The 23,259-nt window shown below is 40.3% G+C and overlaps 1 protein-coding gene across 11 annotated transcripts in view; it reads left to right on the forward strand.

The window, feature by feature from the left end:
• BBX (BBX high mobility group box domain containing) overlaps nucleotides 1–22,550 on the forward strand; it is a 290,971-nt gene extending 268,421 nt beyond the window's left edge. For 9 of the 11 annotated variants that reach the window (XM_081235754.1, XM_081235757.1, XM_081235761.1 and 6 more), the window contains 5 exons: nucleotides 333–422; nucleotides 1,784–1,843; nucleotides 9,778–9,975; nucleotides 12,132–12,318; nucleotides 16,708–22,549. In XM_081235754.1, coding sequence (XP_081091880.1) covers nucleotides 333–422; nucleotides 1,784–1,843; nucleotides 9,778–9,975; nucleotides 12,132–12,318; nucleotides 16,708–16,795 — 623 coding nt within the window. In that variant the 3' untranslated portion in view covers nucleotides 16,796–22,549. Of the gene's footprint in view, nucleotides 1–332; nucleotides 423–1,783; nucleotides 1,844–9,777; nucleotides 9,976–12,131; nucleotides 12,319–16,707 lie in introns of all 11 variants that reach the window. The other 2 variants (XM_081235758.1, XM_081235759.1) reach the window with 2 other exon arrangements.
• The last annotated feature ends 709 nt before the right edge of the window (nucleotides 22,551–23,259 follow it).

Below are 23,259 nucleotides of genomic sequence, written 5' to 3' on the forward strand. Positions count from 1 at the left end.
AAGTAAAATCTTTTATTACAGACTACACCTACTCTGCTGTTACTGGTGTGGTCTGTCTCTAGTCAGTAAATCTGCAGTTTCTGCTGAGGGAGTCCCAGCCCTAATGGAGGCTTCTGTCCAATATATTTCTAAGGAAAATCTCACTGGTTTTTTAGTAAGTCTAGGGAAGGGCGCTAAGCACAAGTTAGATGAGAAAAGATGCAAGATGACATTTCTTGTGAATCCGTTTGCTTATTCCACAAGCTGGGGGAGGGTGTAATTGTTTAGAAACACAGTATTTTTTTATGAAACATTGTGAATTTTAAATATATTTATATTAATATTGTCTGTAGGTCCTTTCCAGTCTCAGAAAAAGAACTTATTCCACAAAATTGTCAGCAAATATAAGCACAAAAAGGAGAAGCCTAATGTTCCGGAAAAAGGTATTGGTGCCTTCCATCCTCCATTAAGATTTCTTGGCCACGTCCATTGTGAATTCATCTTTGAGTGATGCTTCACTGCACTGCCTTTGCCTCTACCTCCCCTCTGCTTGCTTCAACGTCATCCGCTCCTGACGCAGGCACATTCATTGTTTCTAGATTCTGCAGCTAATTGCAAAGAGAGATCTTCTTCACTTGGATTCCTACTGAAATCCCATGTTTGTCTCTATTTTCAGAGTTCCATATGAATCCTAAACTTGCTTCTTTTTATTTGTATTTGGTGCATTTTCTAATTTAGTCTTCTTGAGCTCTTCTCCACTTATTTTCTTTGACTATGCTTGTTATTTTCATGTTTGGCAGCCTTCATAGCAGGACCACATTTTCCTGCCTCCTGAAATCTTACCAGTTTCATATTCGTATGAAAGTCCCAAAGTTGCTATACGTTCTCTGACACTTGAGGATTCTTGTCCAGGAGGATTCCACTCCTACATCGTAACCTATCTCTCTTCATTTTTTCTATTTATATACTTTGTCAGACTCTTCCCACCTCCTTCAGTCACATAACTGTTATTTCCAGAGGGCACTAGAAATATACGCACTCTACCCTCCCTTTACTCTGAGCATCTGTCTCGTTGTTATGATCTGGATAGGCCCTTGAACCTCTTCAGGGCTCCTCTGAAGATTTGTCTCTTCTCACAGGTCAGGCTCCTATTCTTCTTTCACACAGAAGATAAATCCCATCTGGTTCAGTATAGCCATGTGTCCTGGAAGTCAGGCTTTCTCTAGCATCTTCTGCATGTTAGTGTCGTGACTGCCATGAGCCTGATGCCCATTTGCATCCTACTTGCATGGCCAGATGTGGAGCCTTTCGTGTTTCTGGAATGAGGCTTTAAATGCAGCTGTCTTCCATGTGTAGACATATGTGCCTCTGTGTTCCTGTGTGTAACCTTTTACTTAATTTGGGTTTTATTTTCACCTCCACTTTAGCCTCTTAGTTTTGTTTTGTATGTTAATATTTATTCTCTGCTTCCAGTGGAGAAAGATCACTCTTTAGGTAAAATGTCAGCTTTTATCCTTACCTTTTAACCAATCTTCAGGTTATCTTGATTAAAGTCATAGAAATTATCCAACAACATATTTTTAAAAAGGCAAATTTGTTTACTTTTAATGCATTTCCTATATGGCCTAATTATTTTAGTTGGCAAATGCAGTTTTGAGACTTAAATAGTTGAAGTAAAATTCTGCTTCATTTGTGTGATAATGCTTTTTATTGAAGTGGTTTTGTGTATTGTCTTATTTTTATAGTGTATGTGTCTATACTAGGGGTAGAGTTTCACTTTCCTTTTCTGTTGTTGTTTTTTTAGGAAGTGGGGATAAATGGTCAAACAAGCAACTCTTCTTGGATGCCATTCACCCTACAGAAGGTAAAAGAAGCAACATTCATTGTATCATTTCAGGTAGTCTGTGCTGGAAATGGCATAAGTTTTGTAGGTTTAAACTGGCATAATTTATATAGGTTTAACTAACGGCATTAGACCTGAGTGTTCATAATTGGGTTATTTTTAATTTTCAAATCAAAACTGATAGATTTTTGATCCTACTAAGGGTCAGGCTGTGTGTCCTGTGGAGTTTAATTTGTGAAAGGGGGATTTGTAAGCTTTGAACCACAATAACCAGAAATTAGAGGTTTTCATAACTGAAAATATTCAGTATTGCAGCTCACGTTGCAGGCGGGTGCTCATGGGGAGTCAGATAGGGCAGCACGGGGCTCTCCCGGTTTGCTGGACGTGGGTGCCCTGCAGACATGGTTCCTGACCTGAACTTCCTTCCTAGCCCACCTCCCACTTCCCCTAACTGTGATCAAGTGGAATGTCCCTGAGGCTTATGGTAGCCAAAGAAAAGTCCCATGTTGACTGGTATGATGTTATAGGTACAGATTTTATTTCAAAATTTCCCACCGTCGTATTTATTTGTGACTTTAATTCTTAAATATTGAACCCTTAGGTGAATGCTGATTTCGTGGTGGTAAGGAGCCATCCTTCCATTCTTCCCACTGATGCTCTCTTTTCCGTTTAGATATTTTAGAAGAGCTGAACATTTTTGTAGTGCTTAATGAGGAGTCACTTCATTTGAAAACTAGAAGGGACCGTAGTAATCATCGTTTGATTTACTTATGGGGAACTTGATGAACGAGTCCATTCTCTTGATTTCCAAATGTACTCTCATTTCTTTGTTAAAAGGAGAAAAAAATTAAGATGCACATGTGGCCTAAGTCATTTATAAAAAAATACTCATGTTTTAAAGATGTTTGTGAAAAATATTCAAATTTGAGTTCATTATAAACCTGAACTTCTGTTGTTTGGTAGGCACAGTTCACATGAGCTGCATGTCTGCTTTTGTGTCGTTTTGCTTTTATAGAAAATGCCAGCAGTACATCCTTTTCTGGCTTGTTACTTCACATTTACAACCTCTATGGAGTATCATTTCTGCACTTTGCTGGCAAAACAAAATATGAATTGTTGTGCTGCTCTCAGCGTTAAATCCTAACATCCCCAAATTGACATACATTCACACTTGTGTATTTTAAAAATAAATGTAAGGCACTGATGAACTATCAGAGGAATCTAAAAGAGGCGTTTAAGACAGTGTTACTCTTTTCTTAAAATGGTACTGTTCTAAATATTTTGGTTTTAAACAATGAAAACCCTACTTCATATAAAAGGAGGTATCATAGCATGTGCCAGGGTGGTATCAAGAGTGAAGTAAGTAGGAATTAGGGGACCTGGGTGCTAGTCTCAGATCTGCCACTAATTAGCAGTTTTCAATAGGACAGACCATTTAACCTTATTAGGATTCACTGTCCACATTTGTACTCTGTTGTAAGATATGTGTGCTTAGGGGTGGAGTGAATGAGAAGGCATAGTAATACATGATCTATACATTTCATTTCCCTTCTAACACCTGATGATTTTATTACTGTGATATCTTGAGGGGGTGGTGTGATACTAAAAATACCATATTCTGAAGCCCTAATTTTCTGTCCTTTGGAGGGCAGAAAAGCAAATCAATTTTGAGTCTTCTAGGCAGTCCGAAGGGTTTATTTAGTTGGAAATATTTATTATTGTTGATTTTTTTTTTTTTTTTTTTGTGGTATGTGGGCCTCTCACCGTTGTGGCCTCTCCCGTTGCGGAGCACCGGCTCCGGACGCGCAGGCTCAGTGGCCATGGCTCACGGGCCTAGCTGCTCCGCGGCATGTGGGATCTTCCCGGACCGGGGCACGAGCCCGTGTCCCCTGCATCGGCAGGCGGACTCTCAACCACTGCGCCACCAGGGAAGCCCCTGTTGATGTTTTTTAATTATATTTACTATTAATGTATATGGAACAAAACTGTGGAGAACATGCACTGAAAATTGCATGTCCTTTAGTGTAGAATCAAATTCATTTTACATGGCCAGAAAGAAAGGAATCAGTTTGAGGGTTGGAAGTTAACCAGTAACTTAAAGTGACTTTTTTTTGTTATTTATTTTTATAACATCCCCTACATTTACTTGTTCAGGCGGTGACTATGTGCTTTGTGAATTATCTAGGCCCTTTACTCCATCCTCTTTCTCACCTATGTCCGTATCATTGCTTATTAAAACTTTACCTTGGATATTATAAATATATAAGGGCAGAAAAATGAAACCATAATCAGGACAGTTAGCATGTGTAGGCTATCCTGGGCAAGGGTTAGGCAGGAGTTGTTTAGAGCTGATGTCTATAAATGAAATATTGACTCAACTGAGGCTTCACAGCTGTTAGCCATTCCTGGCTTCTGTTAAAGTGGATGACTTAAAGTTCACTATCCAGGGCTTCCCTGGTGGCGCAGTGGTTGAGAGTCCGCCTGCCAATGCCCGGGACACGGGTTCGTTCCCCGGTCCGGGAAGATCCCACATGCCGTGGAGCATCTAGGCCCGTGAGCCATGGCCGCTGAGCCTGCGCATCTGGAGCCTGTGCTCCGCAATGGGAGAGACCACAACAGTGAGAGGCCCACGTACCGCAAAAAAAAAAAAAAAAAAAAAAAAGTTCACTATCCTTTCTTTACACCACCCTGAGTGTAATTGGCTTTGAATTTTTTTCCCCCAAGATATTAGAAATTTCCAGGTGTTTAGTAATCACATCTGAGGTTTAAATGCTATGCTTATAATCTATTTTAAGCATTCTCCCCATGCTTTTAAAATTCAAAATCGCTAAACCACTTCTTGAAATTTTTGCAGATCATAAAAAAAAGATTGCCTATAGGCTAGAGTTAAAGTTTTCAGATAAACCAAAATGACCTCCCTCTGCCACTGTGTTTATCTTTCCACCAACTTATGGTGTCATATGTTCATGCTTAAGGTAGAGGTTTCTAATTGTAGTAATAATGATGGTGATGATTACTATATTGCTTTATGTTTCCAGAGGGCTTTCACATATACTTTTTGTGAAAACTAATCGTAACAGCAGCTCCAGTCAATTTAAGGAGACCTTATCAGCCCCAAATACATGATAAGGAATTGAAGCCTGACCAATGTAAGCAGGAAGGGAAGAAACCAACACTAAAGTACACTGGCCACTGCAGTTTTGATTTTTCAGGTGTTTCTGGATAGCCCTCATTTGTTGAAATTATAAATGCTGTCTTACAAGAAAATAAAAACAAACCTAACCCTCAAACCAGGTATCTCTAAAAGATTAGTTTCTTTGCAATACATAAATCTAATTACAGGGGAGAAAAATCTGGTTTTCTAGTTAGATTTTGAAATATGATCCACACACTCAGGCTAACTTGATCTCTTTTCCTGAGTTCAAAATAGTTGCTTTATAATTTCAGCAAGGTCCCCAGGATCTTAGGTAAGGCTCATTCATTTGATTCCTGTGTTCCATTCAGCAGTTAACTGCATTTTCAGCTCATGGGAGACTAACCCATGGCAATGAGATTCCAGACTTGGCTATAATCATTTCAGTGCAAGTTTGACTCCTGTAGTTGGCATGTGAATTCATGACTCTGGAGCACTTTAGTGGCCTCCTGGAGTATAGTACAAGCACAGTGTTGCTTTCCCAAAAAACTTACTCTACATTTTGGGAGCAGAGTTTGGAAAACAAGATAGTCTCTGATTGCCACATTCCTAATGTTGCTCCAGGAATCAGCTCACATGATCACCCTCACATGATATGCTCCAAGTATGTTGTGATGATTGTGGAAGCCCTGTGGACTTGTTTGGTGGTGCTTGGGTAGGTTTGTGTGTTCAATTACAAGCCCAAAGAGAAATGACTGCTTTGTTTTTAGAGGACAAAACCTTTCTTTTCTCACATTTCCATTAGTTTGGCAGGGAGGGCAAAAAGGAGCTGCCTTGCTGTCTTGGTATACAGCTTTGGGCTCTTTCCCTCTCTGAGTTTTTTTCATTTCCTGTCCCTCACCCCTGTTGGCCTGAAACTAATAGACTGCCAGTTATTTCTCCAGCAAAGATGGGTTTATGTTGGATCAGCAGAGAATATAAATTTGAGGTGTACAACCCTGGTATGCAAGTCCTCACACGTCAAGGGAAGGAGAATTTTATAGGCAGGAAAGAAGTAGGTAAGGCTGTGGTAAATCAAGTCCATGGCTTTTCATTGGCTGAGTCCTTGCCAGGAAAGAAGAGAGGAGTCTTTGTTTTTCTGTTGGGCTCTGCTGTCATCACAGGGCATGAGAGCTCCCCCTTCTGGTCTCCTGACTCTATTTAATTGAGGTTTCTGTTTATTAATTTTTTGCACCACTAAGCCTTCGTTTGGATCTTGCAGGTTGATGGGGAGGACAGTGGATGCAAATCTGAATAAATTGTGTCCCAATAGACCACAATTTCTACATATGGTTAGGGTCCCTATCTGAGACCCTTTTGACAAGCTAGTCTGGAGAGGATGATAAAAGAAGTTTCTCTTTGCTAATGTTGCTGGACTCAGATCTGCTGTTCTGTCCCAGACAATTATAGTTGACCCTTGAACAAAGTGAGGGTTAAGGGTACACCCTCCCCCTTCACCCCCTTGGTCAAAAATTCATGTCTAACTTTACAGCTGGCCCTCCAGGCCCTCCATATCAGAGGTCTGCATCTGCAGATTTAACCAATTGTGGATTGTGTAGTACCATGGTATGTATTTCTTTAAAAAAATCCACTTATAAGTGGAGCCACACAGTTCAAACTTGTGTTGTTCAAGGGTCAACTGTACTTCTTTGACTTAGCCTTACCTGCCTTCCCCAATTCTTCTCTCCTAGGAGAGGGTTCTCCCTGAGCACTGACCCTGAAGACTGTCATCGGTCTAGGCCGCCAGAAAGACAGGGTGTTCTAGGGGTCACCCATGGGTCAAAGCGTGGGGTAGACTCACTCTAACCTTCTCTTCCTAACTCCAGCAAGACCACATTACGCGCGTTTCTCAAATGTGGATGATCTATAGGCCCTGTGGTTACTTCCTGATCTGACAGTAGGTTTAGGGAAGACAACATATAGAAGAGGGTTGCATTGCCTCCTTTCCAGTGGTTTATGAGAACTTCCAGTGCATTCTCCTTTTTGGCCTCTTTCGCTTGGTCTGCAGCCTGATTCACTCAGTATCTCCCAGCCTCCAGACCTCTGGGACTCGAGGATCACTTGTATCCATTGGCCGCCCTGCCTTTGACCCCCTGGCTCCTTGTCTGCTGGTTTCTGAGCTTCCCCTAGTCTCAGTCTGCCTTAAGGCCTGATTCACCTTCCATTTGCAGTCCGTTTGCATCCATCCCCTTGGCTTCGTATTGCGTTTTTATCAATTCATCTGGAACACATAGGAAAATGAGTAACCCCTGAAAAGAAATTAAAACATCTGATGGCTCACCAAAAACAAAAACCTAACAGGCCTAGTGAAGGGAATACTCTTCCACAGCCTTGAGACTCTGAAGCTGGCTGTAGAAAACACTGGCCAGGACACTGACTCTAGGCTGTGTGGCAAAATGAAAAGAATTTTAGGGCTGGATGGCTCCTTTAGAGCTAATCTAGTCCAGCTTCCTTCTGTACATGAAGAAACTGAGACCCCTGGTCCCACAGTTAGTAAATTAAAAAGTCAAGAGTAGAACCTAGGTCTCTCTCTGACTATGTTATTTCCATTATCCCTGGTCTTGTAGAAACCTGGTCATCTTTCCCAGCCCTCTTAGCCCTTTTCTGGTGTCTATGCCTTTTCTTTGACCTCCTTGGCTTTTCTTTCCATAAGCAGTAATTTGAATGTAATACATTTGGAATCCTGCTGTACCCTTATCTCCACAAGTTCTGGATTTTTCTGGGAAGAGGTTCTTGCTTTTTCTGGAAGATTCATCTGTGATTCAGTGATCATACTGGAGAGATCACAAGTTTCCCCCTGTAATCAGAAGGGACAACTGATAGGCCTGGATAAGAAACTAGAATGTTGAAGCTTGTGAATATCCAGTAGAGGTTGCTGTAAACTTAGACTTTGGCCTCTTTGTATAGGAGGCTTTGAACTTCAGGGCTAATGCAGAGTCATGAAACTCCTTTGGAGTGTTTCTAACCAAATTATCTTTTCACTTTGCTGGTAGCTTTTATTGAAGTTTAAGTGTAAAAAAAATTTTTTTTCATGCATATGTACTACCACTGGCCTATGTTAACTATCAAAGTATAAATAATTAAGACTGTTTCACCTGGGTATAGACCTACAACTTGAAAGGAGCCTTTTTCCTAATTTTTGATTTCTTGCTTGAAAAAAGGTGTTTGGGAGCATTGCCAAATAGTTTTTGGGTTTTTTTTAAGTAACTATTATCTTAAGCCTGTCCACACACAGCCATCTATTATGCAATAATATGGTAAGGCCACACCACAAATCATGGTATGATTTCTGCTTTACATCCTTTCTCTTGATGTAATTGAAATTACTTCCCACTTGTTTTGGAATAGGAAGCCTGGAATCAAGTGCTTGAGGGCAAAGATGTTACTAATTTATAGCCTCCTTTCTCAAGGATGTACCTAAACCCATTAGGGAGCTATATTAAAATTTTTAAATGAAACCTATGTAAGTGTTTATACCAATAAGTGCATTTTTTCACACCCTGAATTGTTCTTGCTCTGTTCCTTTTATTTTAGCTTTTTTTGTCTTCCTACTTTACATGTATTGTCTTATTTCCAGTGTCTACCTTCGTATCCACCTTCTTATGAGCACCACCTGGTATCCTCCAGGTTCAGTTTGCACAGAGTTTGTCATGTCAAACAAACATGACAGTGTGATTTGCTGAACCACACTCCCCCTTTTCTTTATCAAAAACAATTTCTATGCCTGTCTTAAGAGATTGGATAGTTAAAAAATGGAAAGATGCCTCTTTCTCCTGCCCCAAAGCCCTTAGGTCACTGGAATAAAAACAGTCCCAATGAGGAAATGACTACAAATATATACTCCTAAATGCTTGTTGTACTCACATCTGCATATTCTTGTCTTAATTTAAATTAAGGGGGGAGGGGGAGAGATGAACTCCTAAGGAAATGAGTAAGAAGAGACACAGCATTCCCAGCCCGTTTGAACTGGAAGCAAAGTCTTTGGTGGCAAGTGTGTTCCTTACTCTTGACACAGTGACTAATAGGGTACAAGTGTGTGCTATTAAATGATTTGCTGGTGTTACAGTTAAAATTAGAGTACATAAAACTAACCTTTCGGGGTGTGCTGCTGACGTATGGTACTTTATGAAATTATCTCCCTAAAGCACATTCACCTGGTCCTAGAATTCAGCCGATGAGAGAGAGTTTCCATAGGTGCTGGCTTCACCAGTGTTTGCCAGGTCCTTACTGAGTACTCAGTGTGCATAAAAGAAAGTTTCTTTTCTCATCAGTCCAACCTGGAGGTTGAAAGCAAGTGTCCCAATGATAACTTAAATTTAAGAAGCACGTACTTAATCTCAGTATCCTCAGAAGAAGAGAAACTTTTTTTATCATCCTCTCCAGACTAGCTGGTCAAAAGGATCTCAGATAGGGACCCTGACCACATGTAGAAATTGTGGTCTATTGGGACACAGTTTATTCAGGTTTGCATACACTGTCCTCCCCACCAACCTGCAAGATCCAAACACTTAGAAAATGTTACTCCAATGGCCTCTTAGTTAAGTATTCTATTAAAAGATAGAGAGGGCATCCTATCCCTCTGTACTTAATTTATCAAAGCACATATTTAAAGAAATATTTGTTTCAAATTATAGTCAGTATTTCTTTTTTCCATCAATACTCTGAAAACTCTAAATGTAAGTTCTTGTTCAGATAAGTCAGACATTTAGAAATGTTTCCTTCCCAGAGCAACGTTGGTGCCTTGTATTTTTGTGGGTAACGTTATATGGTTTGTCTTTTTCAGCCATATTTTCAGAAGACAAAAACACCACGGAGCCTGCTTATAAGGTTAAAAATGCCCCATCCATTCCCAACACTCCAGAGCCAACAACAGCGCAAGAACCCTTGGTGGGCAGTCAAAAGAGAAAAGCAAGGAAAACCAAGATCACACACCTTGTCAGGACAGCAGATGGCCGGGTATCACCAGCAGGAGGTACTTTGGGTAAGACAAGGAAGCCTTAGACAGAGATGACCAGAGCAAGCAGGTGACCATCAGGGCCACAGTGGCCAGAAAATGACTATAATCCAACTGTGGGTCCTCACTGAAAAATGGGTCTGTCTGTCAGTCTGGTCACAGTAACATTTTCTCTCTCTGGATCTCCTTGAGAACTGGTTTCCTACAGCGTTCTAAGCATACATGTTTTAGTCCATGTTTTAAAACCATAGCTCTTTTCCCAAGAGCATATCCGGAATTCCTAGGAAGGAAAGGTAGTTTTTAGGACTGTCAGCTACCTTCTCTTTCTCAGCATGCACAAAAACAGTCCTAAGTAAATTCCCAAAGATCCGAGACTTTTAAAAATACTGGATGAGTCTTTGTCCCTGGCTCACTTTTTTTTTTTTTTTTTTTTTTTTTTTGGTTGGGGGGTACGCAGGCCTCTCACTGTTGTGGCCTCTCCCGTTGCGGAGCACAGGCTCCGGACGCACAGGCTCAGCGGCCATGGCTCACGGACCCAGCTGCTCCCCTGGCTCACTTTTTAAGTCATTACAAGCCAGATCATCAGGTGTTTAAACCAATGAATTAAGAAAGCTGAGAAAGAAAGCCTCCAGCAGTTCCTATACAGTTGATTCAGACCACTAAGGGAGCCTGAGAATGCTTCTGGATTTCTTGATTCTCTGGGCTAATCCTTAACCAAATATTAACTTACAGTGAATTTCTCCATTTCAGTCTTGGCCTGTGGTCTGTTTACTGTTCCTGGTGGCCTCTGTGGAATTGCCTGAGGGGCCCGGCTTAAGCGAGTGACACTGAGCATCCCCCCCTCATATCTAGGGGTGGTACACCAACTAAGCATTAGTGGGCTTAGCTACTGCCTTTCTACCTTTCAGTGCCTCCAGCATCTCATTCTATCAGCCCTGAAGGAGGTGTTCCCCTCCCCTTACCCTAACCCAGTTTCCAGAAAAAGGTCAAGGGTCCATAATGACTTCTATAAATAGCAAGAAAAAATGTTTAAATGAATGCTTTTTGAGAATATTTATAAACAACTGATTTAGGTTAATCTAGTTGGTAGACTTATTGTATGCTGAGATAGAAGTCATTTAGTGAATTTTGTGCACTTGTGTTTTGCGTATGTAGATTGTTAAACCTTAAAGTATATTAAAGACCCCCAATTTTACTGTCATATACGAAGTGAAACTCAAAAGAGGTGGAATTTTGTTTCATAACACATCGAACCACTAAGTAGGATGAGGACTAGAATCTAGTTTTCATGATATTTAGTCCAGCAGGCTCCTCTCTCCTTCCCTTTCCACTCTGGATTCTGCTCTGGGATTTTCACATTGTATAAATGGTTATAGCCTCATTTTTGCTTGTAGGAAGAGTGAACGATTTTAGAAAATATTCCCTTTTATGTAGAAAAGCACATAGCACTTCATGTTCTACTATATGACATTTACAGCCTTTATCAATTACTTTCTGTTGTTAAAATGTTTTATTATAAAAACCATGGTAAAGATTACTCCTCTTCCTCTCTAATGGCTGTATAAAGTGTACTTATTTCCAACAAATGTATTGGCATAACATTTCAGCCACCTCTTCATAAATACCAGAGGGCCCTTTGCTTCCTTTCAGTAGGTCTTCAGAACAAAAATAACAGTTTAGGGTCTCATTGGAACTGATAAATCTCATTGGGATTAGTTTAGGCCATCCTAAGTGTTGGTAACACAGCATACTGAATGCCCAAGGTGCATAGTAGGGCATGCTGTGGCTTCATCAGGAATGTTTGGTCAGTTGAGTTTTTAAGGGCCATTTTACAGCATCCACTGGCCCCTCTGCAGAAGTCCCCTGGGTTTTATTTTGGCCACGGTCCATTTTTCCCTCTTTCTCTAAGATTGACCTATTCTTTTTTCTTGGATAAAACACAGCTCCTCCGCTCAGCTTCAGGGCATGGTGCTTCCCGTGGTTGCAGTTGAGCTTAATAAAAGAGTTTTATTCCCATGGAAGAAGAGATTCTGTAAAAGTCTTAATATTCGGTGGATGACAGGAGTGAATAGTAAAGCCTATTAGCTCATTTCACATTGCCTGACACTGAGTCTTCTCTGTGTCCCTTCTCTGGGGAGGATAGAGCGATCCCTCTCGTGATGAATTTATTTCCCTTTCGTTAGATGACAAACCAAAGGAACAACTGCAGAGGAGTCTTGCTAAGGTGACCGAGACAGGCTGCAATGACGAATGCTCACACAACCGAGAGGCCACGGAGACGCGGAGCAGCACCCCGGAGATGCCAGCCGTGTCTGCGTTCTTCAGCCTCGCTGCGCTGGCCGAAGTGGCCGCCATGGAAAATGTGCATAGGTTAGCAGTGGGCAACCTCGCTGCCCTGGGTTCTGGGGATCCTGTTCAACTTCACCCCCTTTCACGGAACATGGGTGGAGTCAGTGATATGGAAGCCCAAATCATCCTTTCTGATGTGATTTGTGATATTTTTCACAATGATTGGGGTTCGGGAGACTTTTGTTTATGAGGTGTTAACAAAAGTATATATACTATTTAGCAGTGTGGGAAAATATAAGGGAGTATTGCCCACCAGGTATTTTACTTTGAACGTAGTATTATTCTGTGATTAAGCTTCATTTCTGAAAAAGCCTGAGAGAGCAGAGAAGCAATATTATCTAATCATTAAAGCTTTAGTGTCAGGTCTCAGACCTGAGTTAGAGTCCTACCTCTGTCACCTGAAAACTGTAAGGCCTTGAGCAAGATCATTCACTTCTCTATCCTCTGTTTTTTCTTTTATACTATGGCTGTAAGTGGTTCTCATTTCATAGAGATGTTATATAGAATAAATCTAGTGTCCCAGTACTGGCACATGGTAACACCCCCATTGAGGATGGCGTTGGTGGTACTAGCGGAAGAAAACAGTGTGGTTCAGGAAAAAGAGCATCTCAGCATCTGACTCATGGAAGGCAGAAGGCCTGGATTTTTCTTCAGCTCTCTGTGTTTGTTAAAAAGTCATTTATTTCTCTGGGCCTCAGTTTTCTCATCTTCTGTTTAGCATAACAATATCCCCAAAGAATCACAAAGTTGTAAGGCTCAGATGAGACCAGATATGAAAGCCTTTTGAACTCAGTGAAGTCCCACAGAAAGTATCTTAAGTTCTAAGTATATAATTGGGTGTTCTGCTACTTAATGGATCCTTTGGGAAGATAAAGCCTTTTGTAAATTCAGGTATTTCTTGTTTTTATTCAAAGTGGCTTACCCACAGATGAGTTCTTTCTTAGGTTTTCAGTCTTCGGTCCAACAGAGCTTGAAATCTACCCCAACGTGTCTACCCATCTGTCAGGCTCCATTCTCCTTCACATCCAGGTTTAGGAGACCCCAGTGGAAGCTTTGTTTGCCTCTTGCTGTTTACCTGTCATATTACAGTTCTAGTGCTTCCTCACAAAGAGCCTCTAGATTTTTCCAAGAAGTCAAATTCCTTTTCATGTGTACACTGCAAGTGCCTAATAGCAAGTGAACGGTGACAGACATTGTTAAAATCTGTGCAGGTCTCTGAGGGAGATAATGCACAGACACTTCTCCACTCGTGAAGTTTTACAGTCGAGCACAGAGGACAAACTCAGAGCGCGTGCAAAAGGAATTAACAACATGCCTGAGTGTTATTAAGTGCCCCCATAAATTGTAGGAATAAGAGGTCATGTAAGAATTCAGAGGGGGGTCATAATCCAGGGCTCAGGAAGGGCCACCACACAGTCACCTTTGCTGCTGCCAGCGTCCCCTTCTGAGCACGACTGGTGACACCTCTGTCAACCAGCCGCCTCCGCCCCCGTGACTTCCAGCTGCAGCAGCAGAGAGCGGCAGCAAGCCTTTCCACTGTCACCACCACCTTCCTCTCTGTCCTGCGGTCACGTGGGATCGCTTACTCCCGTCCAGATAAGCCCGCTTCTTCCCTTTGTGCGTCCTCCTCTCGGGTGAACAGCCTGTCTGTCTTTTGTCCTCTTCTCTCAGTCTTCCTCCCGAAGTCCTGCACACTCGCTGTGCACACCTCTCTTAGACCAGCTGCCACACTGGGTTGTAGTTACTTGTTGATGCATCTGTCTCCTTCCAGGACGCTTTGAAAGCAAAGCACTGGCTTTATTCTTCATGTACACAGCTTCCTTAGTTCCTATTACACAGTGGACGAATGAACAAATGAATGGGTGAATGAATAAATGAGGCGTTCTTGAGAATGACTGCCTAAGTTAGCTAGCAGGCATAGAAAAAATGGTGTGAGTAAAGGTTCTTTTTTTTTTTTTACACCTCCCATTAGCAAGAAAAAATATTGCCTATTAGAATTTTACTATCAACCTAACAAATGGTTAGTGTTCTCACTATCTAGACAGACAGCCTTGGAGAAACCTTAGTTGTAACTTCAGCGGTTAACCTGTTAAAGCAGAGCTCCCAGCCATCCTTCCACCTGCAGGCTTAATGTAATTGTACCTGGGTTGCACATCAATTAATTATTGCTTAGGCATCACCTAGTTCATAATTTAGAGGGTGGTCGACAGAGTTAGGGGTAAACATATATTACCTGCATTCTTACCACAAGAAATCTTAATATTTGGTTCAGAAACCCAACATAGAAAAGCAGTTTTACAGAATGCAGGAAGTAGGAAATTGGAATTAACCTTTGTTGAGAGCCTGTTTATTTACTAGGAGTTTTATAAGGATGGAAGCTCATTACATTTATTCTTAAAATCAGCTCTGCCAGGTGCGTCTTTTTAGTTCCATTTTAATGATGGTACAGGCGGTTAATTAACTTGGTAAGAGCACACAGCTAAACTTGAGTCAAGATCTGAATCCAAGTCTTTGAACTTCATTGTCTTTGCCTTTGCTCCAGCGTGCCACTTAAGCAAGCATCTGTCATGTCATAGAGATTCATGGGGAATCTCACCTGACCTTCCCCTGGGAGCTGGAACCATCACTTCGTGGCAGCCATATCATGCTCCTGCCTCCTTTTCTTTTCCACTGAATAAGCTGGGCTTTCACCCCAATTTCTCTCTCTCCCTCTTGTTTGCTCTTTTTTTTTTTTTTTTTTGCATTGTACTTTTCATCTTTCACTAATTTTTCTTTGTATGTTTCCTTTTCCAATACTTGTTAAAATTTTTTTTCGCTTTTGTAATATTGTTACATATTCAATCTTAAAAGTAAAAAATAGCATTTTAATTTCATCTTTCTTGAACAAAGAGTTGAACATATTGAACAGTTGGTTCTTACAGCATGCCCACATAAATAAACAGATTAGGGCTTCCCTGGTGGCGCAAGTGGTTGAGAGTCCGCCTGCCGATGCAGGGGACACGGGTTCGTGCCCCAGTCTGGGAGGATCCCACACGCCGCAGAGCGGCTGCGCCCGTGAGCCATGGCCGCTGAGCCTGCGCGTCCGGAGCCTGTGCGCCGCAACGGGAGAGGCCACAACAGTGAGAAGCCCGTGTACCGCAAAAAAAAAAAATAAATAAACAGATTAATCCAGAGGCTTGATTATAACACGTTTTGTTTTTCTAAATTCCTAATATCTTAAGCTAAGTGATCATTGGATTCTGAAATCCCCAAATGTAATCCATCTGTATTAATTTTCATTTTTGTTCATCAAGAAGAAGAAAATTGGATACAGTTAGGGAGAGATACAATTTGAATTTTAAAATAGCTCCTTTTATTTCACGTAATCTGAAGAAGATACTGTATTGAAACGGTCAAACCAGTGAAAACACTGCTGCTCTATCCCATATTTTCAGCACAGTGCTGTGCACTACAGACCATCGTAGGCCAGAGCAGTGAGTATGCATTGTTGAGGCTTGGGGAACCTATTAGGAAATGTCAAGGAGGTGCCCAGTCCTATCTTTTTAGAACGAGAAGCTCTATAGAAAGTACCAAGAAATTTTCTTATAACCATGAAGTAAATCGTATTTTTCTTCCTACTCATTAAACAACAAGCTGAATGAAAAATAACTGTTTGATCTACATCTGTTTGATATAGATCCAATCCAAATTATAAGAATTTCCATGAATTTTTTTAAGTCTTGTCTAGAGTTCTTTCTCCATATGTGTTGATTTTGGCCCAAGTTGATTGGATTTTCTCACACACTAAAACTCAGAGTTGGTACTTGCCTTCTTCCCTATGCATTCTCCCTCCATATGCCTTTGAGACTTCTCTTTCATTAGGGGGGTTTCAGTGTTTTCTTTTCATTCATTTTTTAAGTCACAGTTCACCTCTCTCTGCAGAGGCCATCCCTTTTATTGGCCTTAAGTTTTGAAATCGAGCTTATTATTATATATCTCAAGAAATGAGCCTGAAGGTTATCGGTTAGTATAGGAGAGTCTTCTTCCCCTTGGGCAAGTCAAGGAAAGGAATGTGTCATTTTTTAATATAAGTAGATCCAGAGGAAAATTGTCATCCTAGAACCATAGCCCTTGACTGAAAGTTTCCCACTTCCTGGGAATTTCCCCAAATCTGTTGGTGCTTCAGGTTTTGTCTCTACATAATGGAGGCGGTTGTTTGGGGGCAGAATATGTTGTTGAGTTGTATGAGAGGAACTGAGATAAGAAATCCTTAAAAAAGAAAAAGAAGCTTTAAGAATAAAAACAGTTTTAATTAAATGGTATAAGTAGTAATATTGGAAAGCTTTTGTTGGTCATTCATCATCCTCTCCTGTTTCTGATAATGTACTCTCAAAAAGTGATTTCTCTCTTTTTCTTCCTCTTATTTTACAGAGGTCAGAGATCAACTCCGCTCACCCATGATGGACAGCCAAAAGAAATGCCCCAGGCTCCTGTACTTATTTCTTGCGCTGACCAGTGAATGCCCTTTAATTGTAAAACATTGTGCTTTACCTACTACCCTAGCCTTGTCTTTATTGAGAGATGCTAGTGAGTCCGTGTGGTGGAAAATATAGACTGCAAACAAGTGCTTGTTGCCCTACACGGCCCAGATTCACTTGAAGCAGAAGTTGGCACCCTGGGCCAGTTTGTTCTTTCAGAACCCAGAGTCTTTGAGGGTGATGTTATCTGTCTGATAATGAGCAGAAACGGGATGATCCTAGAGCTTTGCTTTCTATTGAAGGCTTTTGATGGTAATAGGTGGTAACTTGGTAAAAGGCTGCCTTTACTGTAGCTCATCCAGCATCTCTTTTACCAACCAGAGAGTGTGAAACTAGTTTCGTATATTACCTAGTTATTCTTTCAAAACAAAAACAAAAAACAAAAAAACAAAAACTGACACACTGCACTAGTTATTATTAGATATTCTTAGTCTTTTTTGTACATGGAGATTTATGTTCTAAGATGGTTTATATAATAGGTTATACCTACATTTATATTGTAGAATAATATTAAAAAGCCTGTTCCAGAGACTCCCAAACAGCACGGGCAGGCAGATGTACCATTGTTAGCGGTGTATGCTCGGCCTTGTGGTCCATATATTCTGCACTTTTATATTTGCCACCAGAGTGGTAGTTTGCTGGCAAAAAGAGAAAGAGAGAGAAGAAGAAAAATTACAGTTCTTACAAGCAGAATTTTTTTCTTAGCCTTGAGTGACCAAGAAGAATTTGCTTGAGTCAAATTGTGGCGAATATTTTCCCAGACAGGGGAAGAGTCCAGCAGAATACAGATTACTGATGTTTTCATGCCTTGAGGATTCTTTTATTTTTACACAAGGGTCTGAGTGACCAATGGATCGTTCATACAGACAAAAAAAGAAAAATATTATTCAGAAGTGACCTTAGTATTACTTCATTATTCAGAACACATTGAAGACACACTCACTTCGTGTGGTCTTTGAGCTACAGACCTTTTACATCCATCCCAGACAGACTGGACGGGTAGCAATTGCTATGCACAGCCTAATTGGCACTGCAGGTTTTTAGAGCCATTTTGAGTTTTTGTGGTTACGGAGGTATTGATGAGGGAGGTGTGCCTGACCAGAGTGGGACTCGCAGTTATAGATCCACCTGCAAGTTTCCTGTTTCCTTTTCATGTTTTGTTGCTTTTGAACATAAAACCAACCATACATATGCCAGTGCAAGTGGATTAACTGGCTTAGAACATTCAACATATTGACTCCACCACCTGACGTTCACAGTATCTTGTTTCTTAGCAACAGATGCAAAGTGATAAATCAAAATTAGTTGGCGGCTACAGATTTTACAGGGTATTTGTTCCATAGCACAAAGTATTTCCCCACTCTTGCATCACAGCACAAACTACCAAATTTTAATTATTGGATTCCAGCAATAATTTTTACTGGTTTTCAAACTGGCGGAATTTTGATAGTGTTAGTTCAAGTTTGAAACTTTTGAATTAGATCTCTAAATGGTGACAGTTTACAAGGTTTTATCTAGCTTTCTTATTTATACTTGACTGAATTGTAATGATGATTTTTTTTCTAATCGTAATTTGACCTAATAGCCATACAAAACAATGACTCTATTAATACTGACTGGGTTTAGCTTTTCACGGTTGTAGATATTACTTCAGTTTCGGTGCTGGAAAATATGTACAACATACTAACAGAATTGAAAAAGAACAGAGAGATTTGGGCTTTTTTTTTTTTCAAAGCAGGTAAAGAGGGCATCAGGGCATTGGAATGGTGTCCTCAAAAATGCATATTCCTTGTGGGCATGGAGGAAGAAGGAATTAGTAAGCAAGGTTGATCAGAGGCAGAAGCTTAGCCCCATTCACACAGAAATAAATCAGGTGAGCAACCCCAGATTTTAGCATGAGATTTTTACTATGATGCTGTTGTATTAATATTTTCTAAATTTCGAAACACAAAGTGAATGTTTGAAAATTGCTGGGTCCCAGTGTTGGTGGCTGTTGGAGTTTCTGGACCACTTGCTAGCAGTGATTTAAAAATTATAATGAGCTAAAATCCAAAAACACCATAAAATCAACCACAAAAATTGTTTGGTGCAGAACATGCACCTTGACAATGGTACTAACTTGTTATTCTCTAGAACATGTTAGAACAGGTCTATTTTTGCCAGTGCCCTCTCCTCCAGTCCTCTGAGTACATTTCACTAGAGTTCCTTAACAGAGTGCTGTATATTCATGGGACCTTTTTTAAAAAGAAGCAAAACAAAAGATTACTTTTTTCTATGTGATTAATATATCTTACTTGATCCGCTTTTCCTAAACCTCAGTGGCTTTTCCCTTAGGCAGGGGTTGGGGTGGAGGGCAACCTACTGGATACGACTGTTTTCAGATACTTTAGAAAAAAAACAAAAAAAACCCCCACCTTTTTGTAGACATGCTTAATTTTTAAGCGGTTAGGCACTGAGAGTAGCAGAAATCCTGCAAAGCTTTATAGTCTTTTAGACACTCGCCTTGTCATTTCTCTAAGTAAAGTCTTGATTTCAAAAATAGTGCTTTTCTCATGCCCTGAATCCACTGGAGAGGGGTGTTGGTATTTTCAGGTAACAACATTTGTTAGCACAAATATTGCAGACCAACATGTAGTACCCTCCCCCCATTTATCATTTTCATTTCACTTCTCTCATTCTTTTTTATTTTGGAAAATCATATTGCTATGGTGTGTACCTTAATCTGCCAGCAAACACCATCTACACTAACATTTGTCCCACAAGCATCCTCAAGAGAAAAAGTTGTTGCACCTTATGTATATCTCAAGCAAACCAAAATATGATGCTCTTCTGCTTTTGTTTTATTCTAAATTGTTGTATCATATCTTTCTGAAACCATTCTGAATCTAGTTGAAATTATCAATATTTATGCTTTTAACCTTAATTTCTGGATTCAAACCTGTATATAAATCTTTTGAAAAAAATTGTCCTAGCCCTTCTCTGTGTTGCTGGAAGTGGATGATTTAGTCTCAGATGGAGACACAGTACTGTTCCAGTTTTCTTTAGCCTTTTATTTATTTAGTTATTCTGGGTATTTTCCTATGTAATTTTGAAGTGTGTAGAGTATATTATAGTTACTGAAGCTGCAGCTCTAAGAAGCTGAGTGAAAGAGAGAAAATACTGTAAGACACCCTTCTTAAGTGTTTATTTGTTTGGATAACTGTAATGAGGCCAGGAAAAGGAAAAAGGTCCCACAGCCACTTTGAAGACACAGGTTCTTATCCCCAAACTAGGTTAGTTCCCAGATTTTAGATCAAAATGGTGAATTCTTTAAAGCCCTCTTTTTTAAAGGATATATCATACCATTGTAATTCTGACAGTCTTTTCCCCCCCGAAAATATATTTATTTAATTCCGTCAGATGAGCTTTCTACCAGTGCCCCCTCAAAGCCATGCTGAACTCATTCCCACGTTATCACTGTTATTATAGTTCCTGCCATTAAAACTGCTGCAGAGAAAAAAAGCGATGGAACACTATGAACAAAAAAGGAGCATCTGAACGGGTCTGGTTATTTAGAATCCAACTTGTGTAATCCCTGTCACTCTCTTATCAAGTCAGATGCTACTCTTCTGAGTCATAGAAAATTTTGTTTGCACTCTGTAGTCCTTGGCTCATCCTCTGGAAATGTTTGCACCTATGTAAAATCTCAAGCAGATTATAAATCGATACAGCACTAGGAGTAAGCTGAAAACTGAATGACATGTTTTGTTTATACAGTTCCGGGGGAGGGATGGGGAATATCAAGTAACTCTGTTCCAAGTTTGGCATTTGGCATTAATGTGAAGCAGTGGGACCATGCTGCCTGCTAAACTACTGTACGAATCCTAAGTGTTCTGGAGACCAGCAGCTGGAGGCTGGAGGCCAGCATCCATACAGCAAAGGGGAAGCATCGCCGCTTCATGGGGGAAAAGGAAGGAAGTCGTGCAAGGCCTGGAGTCATCATTTGTAAAGGGAAAGTCGGGGTGTACATGATGCTGTGAGAAGGTTCACCTTTGATTGCACTGCTCCACAGAGCCCTCAGATAAGGCCAATCCTAATGGGCTACCTCGGCTTTAACGGTTAATTTCAGTAAGTCCTGTTTCAAAGGTTTGTCTTTTTTTGCTTCTACCTTCAGTGCCACTGTTTTCCGCTGCAGTGTGTTGACTTCCCAAACCACCTTCTCCAGAGAGAACAATGTATTGCTGAAAACGGGCAGTAGAAGCAAATGCTCTTATTACATTTGACCTATAAAGTATTCAGAGTGACTGCTAGGTGGGAATTAAAATTTAGCTTTCCCCACATAGGATCTTGTTTTGCACCTTATAAAGAGTGTACTAATTGTTAATTAGGTGTTGCTTTTATTTATACAAGCATTCCCAAAGAATTAGATTTGGATTTTGTGTTTGAGTTTGGGGATTTTTTTTTTTACAGTTATCTTATTTAGATTGACTAACATCATACTTACAATAAAAAAAGAAACAGTTGTGCAGTTCATCTTACCAGATATGTCTGGTGAAGTATTCAGGGTTTGATGGACTGCTTTGCTTTTATATAGTTTGGAAGTGCTAGCGAAGTTTATTATACCCCATATTAAATGACCTTGTCCTTTTCACTGGGGACATTATCTTACATTTTAGAAAAAGAAGCAGCAAAAGAGTGAACAACAAGACAAGTACATTTGATTCCCCTCATACACCTCCATCTGTTTGTGCTACGCTTTCCTTAAAAATATAAATATACATTTTCTTCACACATACAAAGAAGTTTCCTCTCCTGGCCAAATTTTATTTGTGGTGGTATGATTTATACTAGTAATGGAAAAGAGGAAACCTTGTACTTAGAAGTTCGGTGGCCACTGTTTTCTTGTTGCAGTCAGTGGTCAAAATTGATCCTGCCCTTAAGTTGATCTTTATGCACAGAATTAGTTATTGTGGACATTACTACTCTTTCCAAAGATTTTCTAATAACTTGGGCCAGAACTGGTTACCGAGGAGCAAGGACCTAATTCCATGCCTCCACACCCTCCCACTGCACCGCACCACACATCTTACCTCACAAGCTCTAACCTAAATCACAGAGGCACGCGTTTCGTGGACTAACCATGACCTCCCCTTGTGGCCCCAGGGGGGGGTGCTCACGTCCCCTGACACCTCACTTTAGTGCCTCAGCTCGTAGCGGCAGAACTGGGGTGGGGGAGGTTTGTGATCTGGAGCTCAGCACATGCTCGGCAACATGTTTCTCATTTCCTCAGCACTCATGTCTTGCTCTCAGGAATCTGTCGAAAAGGAATAAAAACCACCTGAGAGTCCACATTACCAGATGATGAACTTTTCCCATAGGTTTGAATTGCTTACTTACCTGTCATAAATTAACCACAGCTTCATTTGACCTCCAGGTCTTAAGTCTGTTGACAGTTTTCAGCATGACCGAATCGCTCATTTTTTTTGCTTTCAGAAATTGGCTTGGTTCTCTTTAGAGTTGGTGTAAACATGCCATGTAATAAATGATTTCCACTTAATGGTACAACAGAATTATTGCTTTCTTAGATGTATGTGTAGTAAAAGTCAATATACACATTTATATAATTTCTTTCTTCAAAATCTTATACTTAATTTGATATTTCTAAAAATTGCACATGTAAGTCATGTGTATAACATGCTAAAGTACTTTAACTGTGATCTTAAAACTGAATAAAAAATATTTAATAAAAATTTGAAATATTTTAAAGATATTATTCAATTTTTTTTTTTTTTTTTTTGGTTCACACTACTGGCCATAGTGTATGTGCCTTCAATATACCATATTTGCTAAAAACAGTAGGGAAAATACTTTAATACAAATAAGGCCTTTCAACTATTTTACAATACCAAATGATGGTCTCCCCTAAACTTTACCTGAGATTCACCATTGTATGAGCAGCCTTGGTTGCTTTTTCCTAACGTGTGGAGCAGAAATCAGCCCTACAGAAGAAGGAAAACATGCTTCAGTCTGCTGCGCAGGAGGAGAGGCTCCTTGGGAAAGTGTGACCTGCCTGAGCATACCATCTTTCCCCGAACTATAATAAAAGGATGGAAATAGTATCGTTAAGACTGTAGTATAAACTCAGGCCTCAAGTTTGGTGAATATGATGTTCCTGAACCTTAGAACCTTGGATATGCTTTTTTTTTTTTTAATCCTTTGGATTGGCACACAATTGGCACAGAATTGTGCGCATGCACGCACAGTGTATAAATACATATGTAGTATAATTATGTCACAGCCGTTGCATTCAGACAGACTTGGCTCCAAAGTGTGGTTCCACCCGTTTACTGCTGGGTTTCTTAACCTCCCTGAATCACTTCACTAACCTAAATGATGGTGGTTAATAATAACTTCTTAACACCACTACTGGGATGAAAAGGAAATACATATGAAAATGTTGGCATGG

This window comes from Mesoplodon bidens (assembly GCF_964165515.1).
Source record: "Mesoplodon bidens genome assembly, chromosome: 5".
In the NCBI taxonomy this organism is placed as follows: domain Eukaryota; kingdom Metazoa; phylum Chordata; class Mammalia; order Artiodactyla; family Ziphiidae; genus Mesoplodon; species Mesoplodon bidens.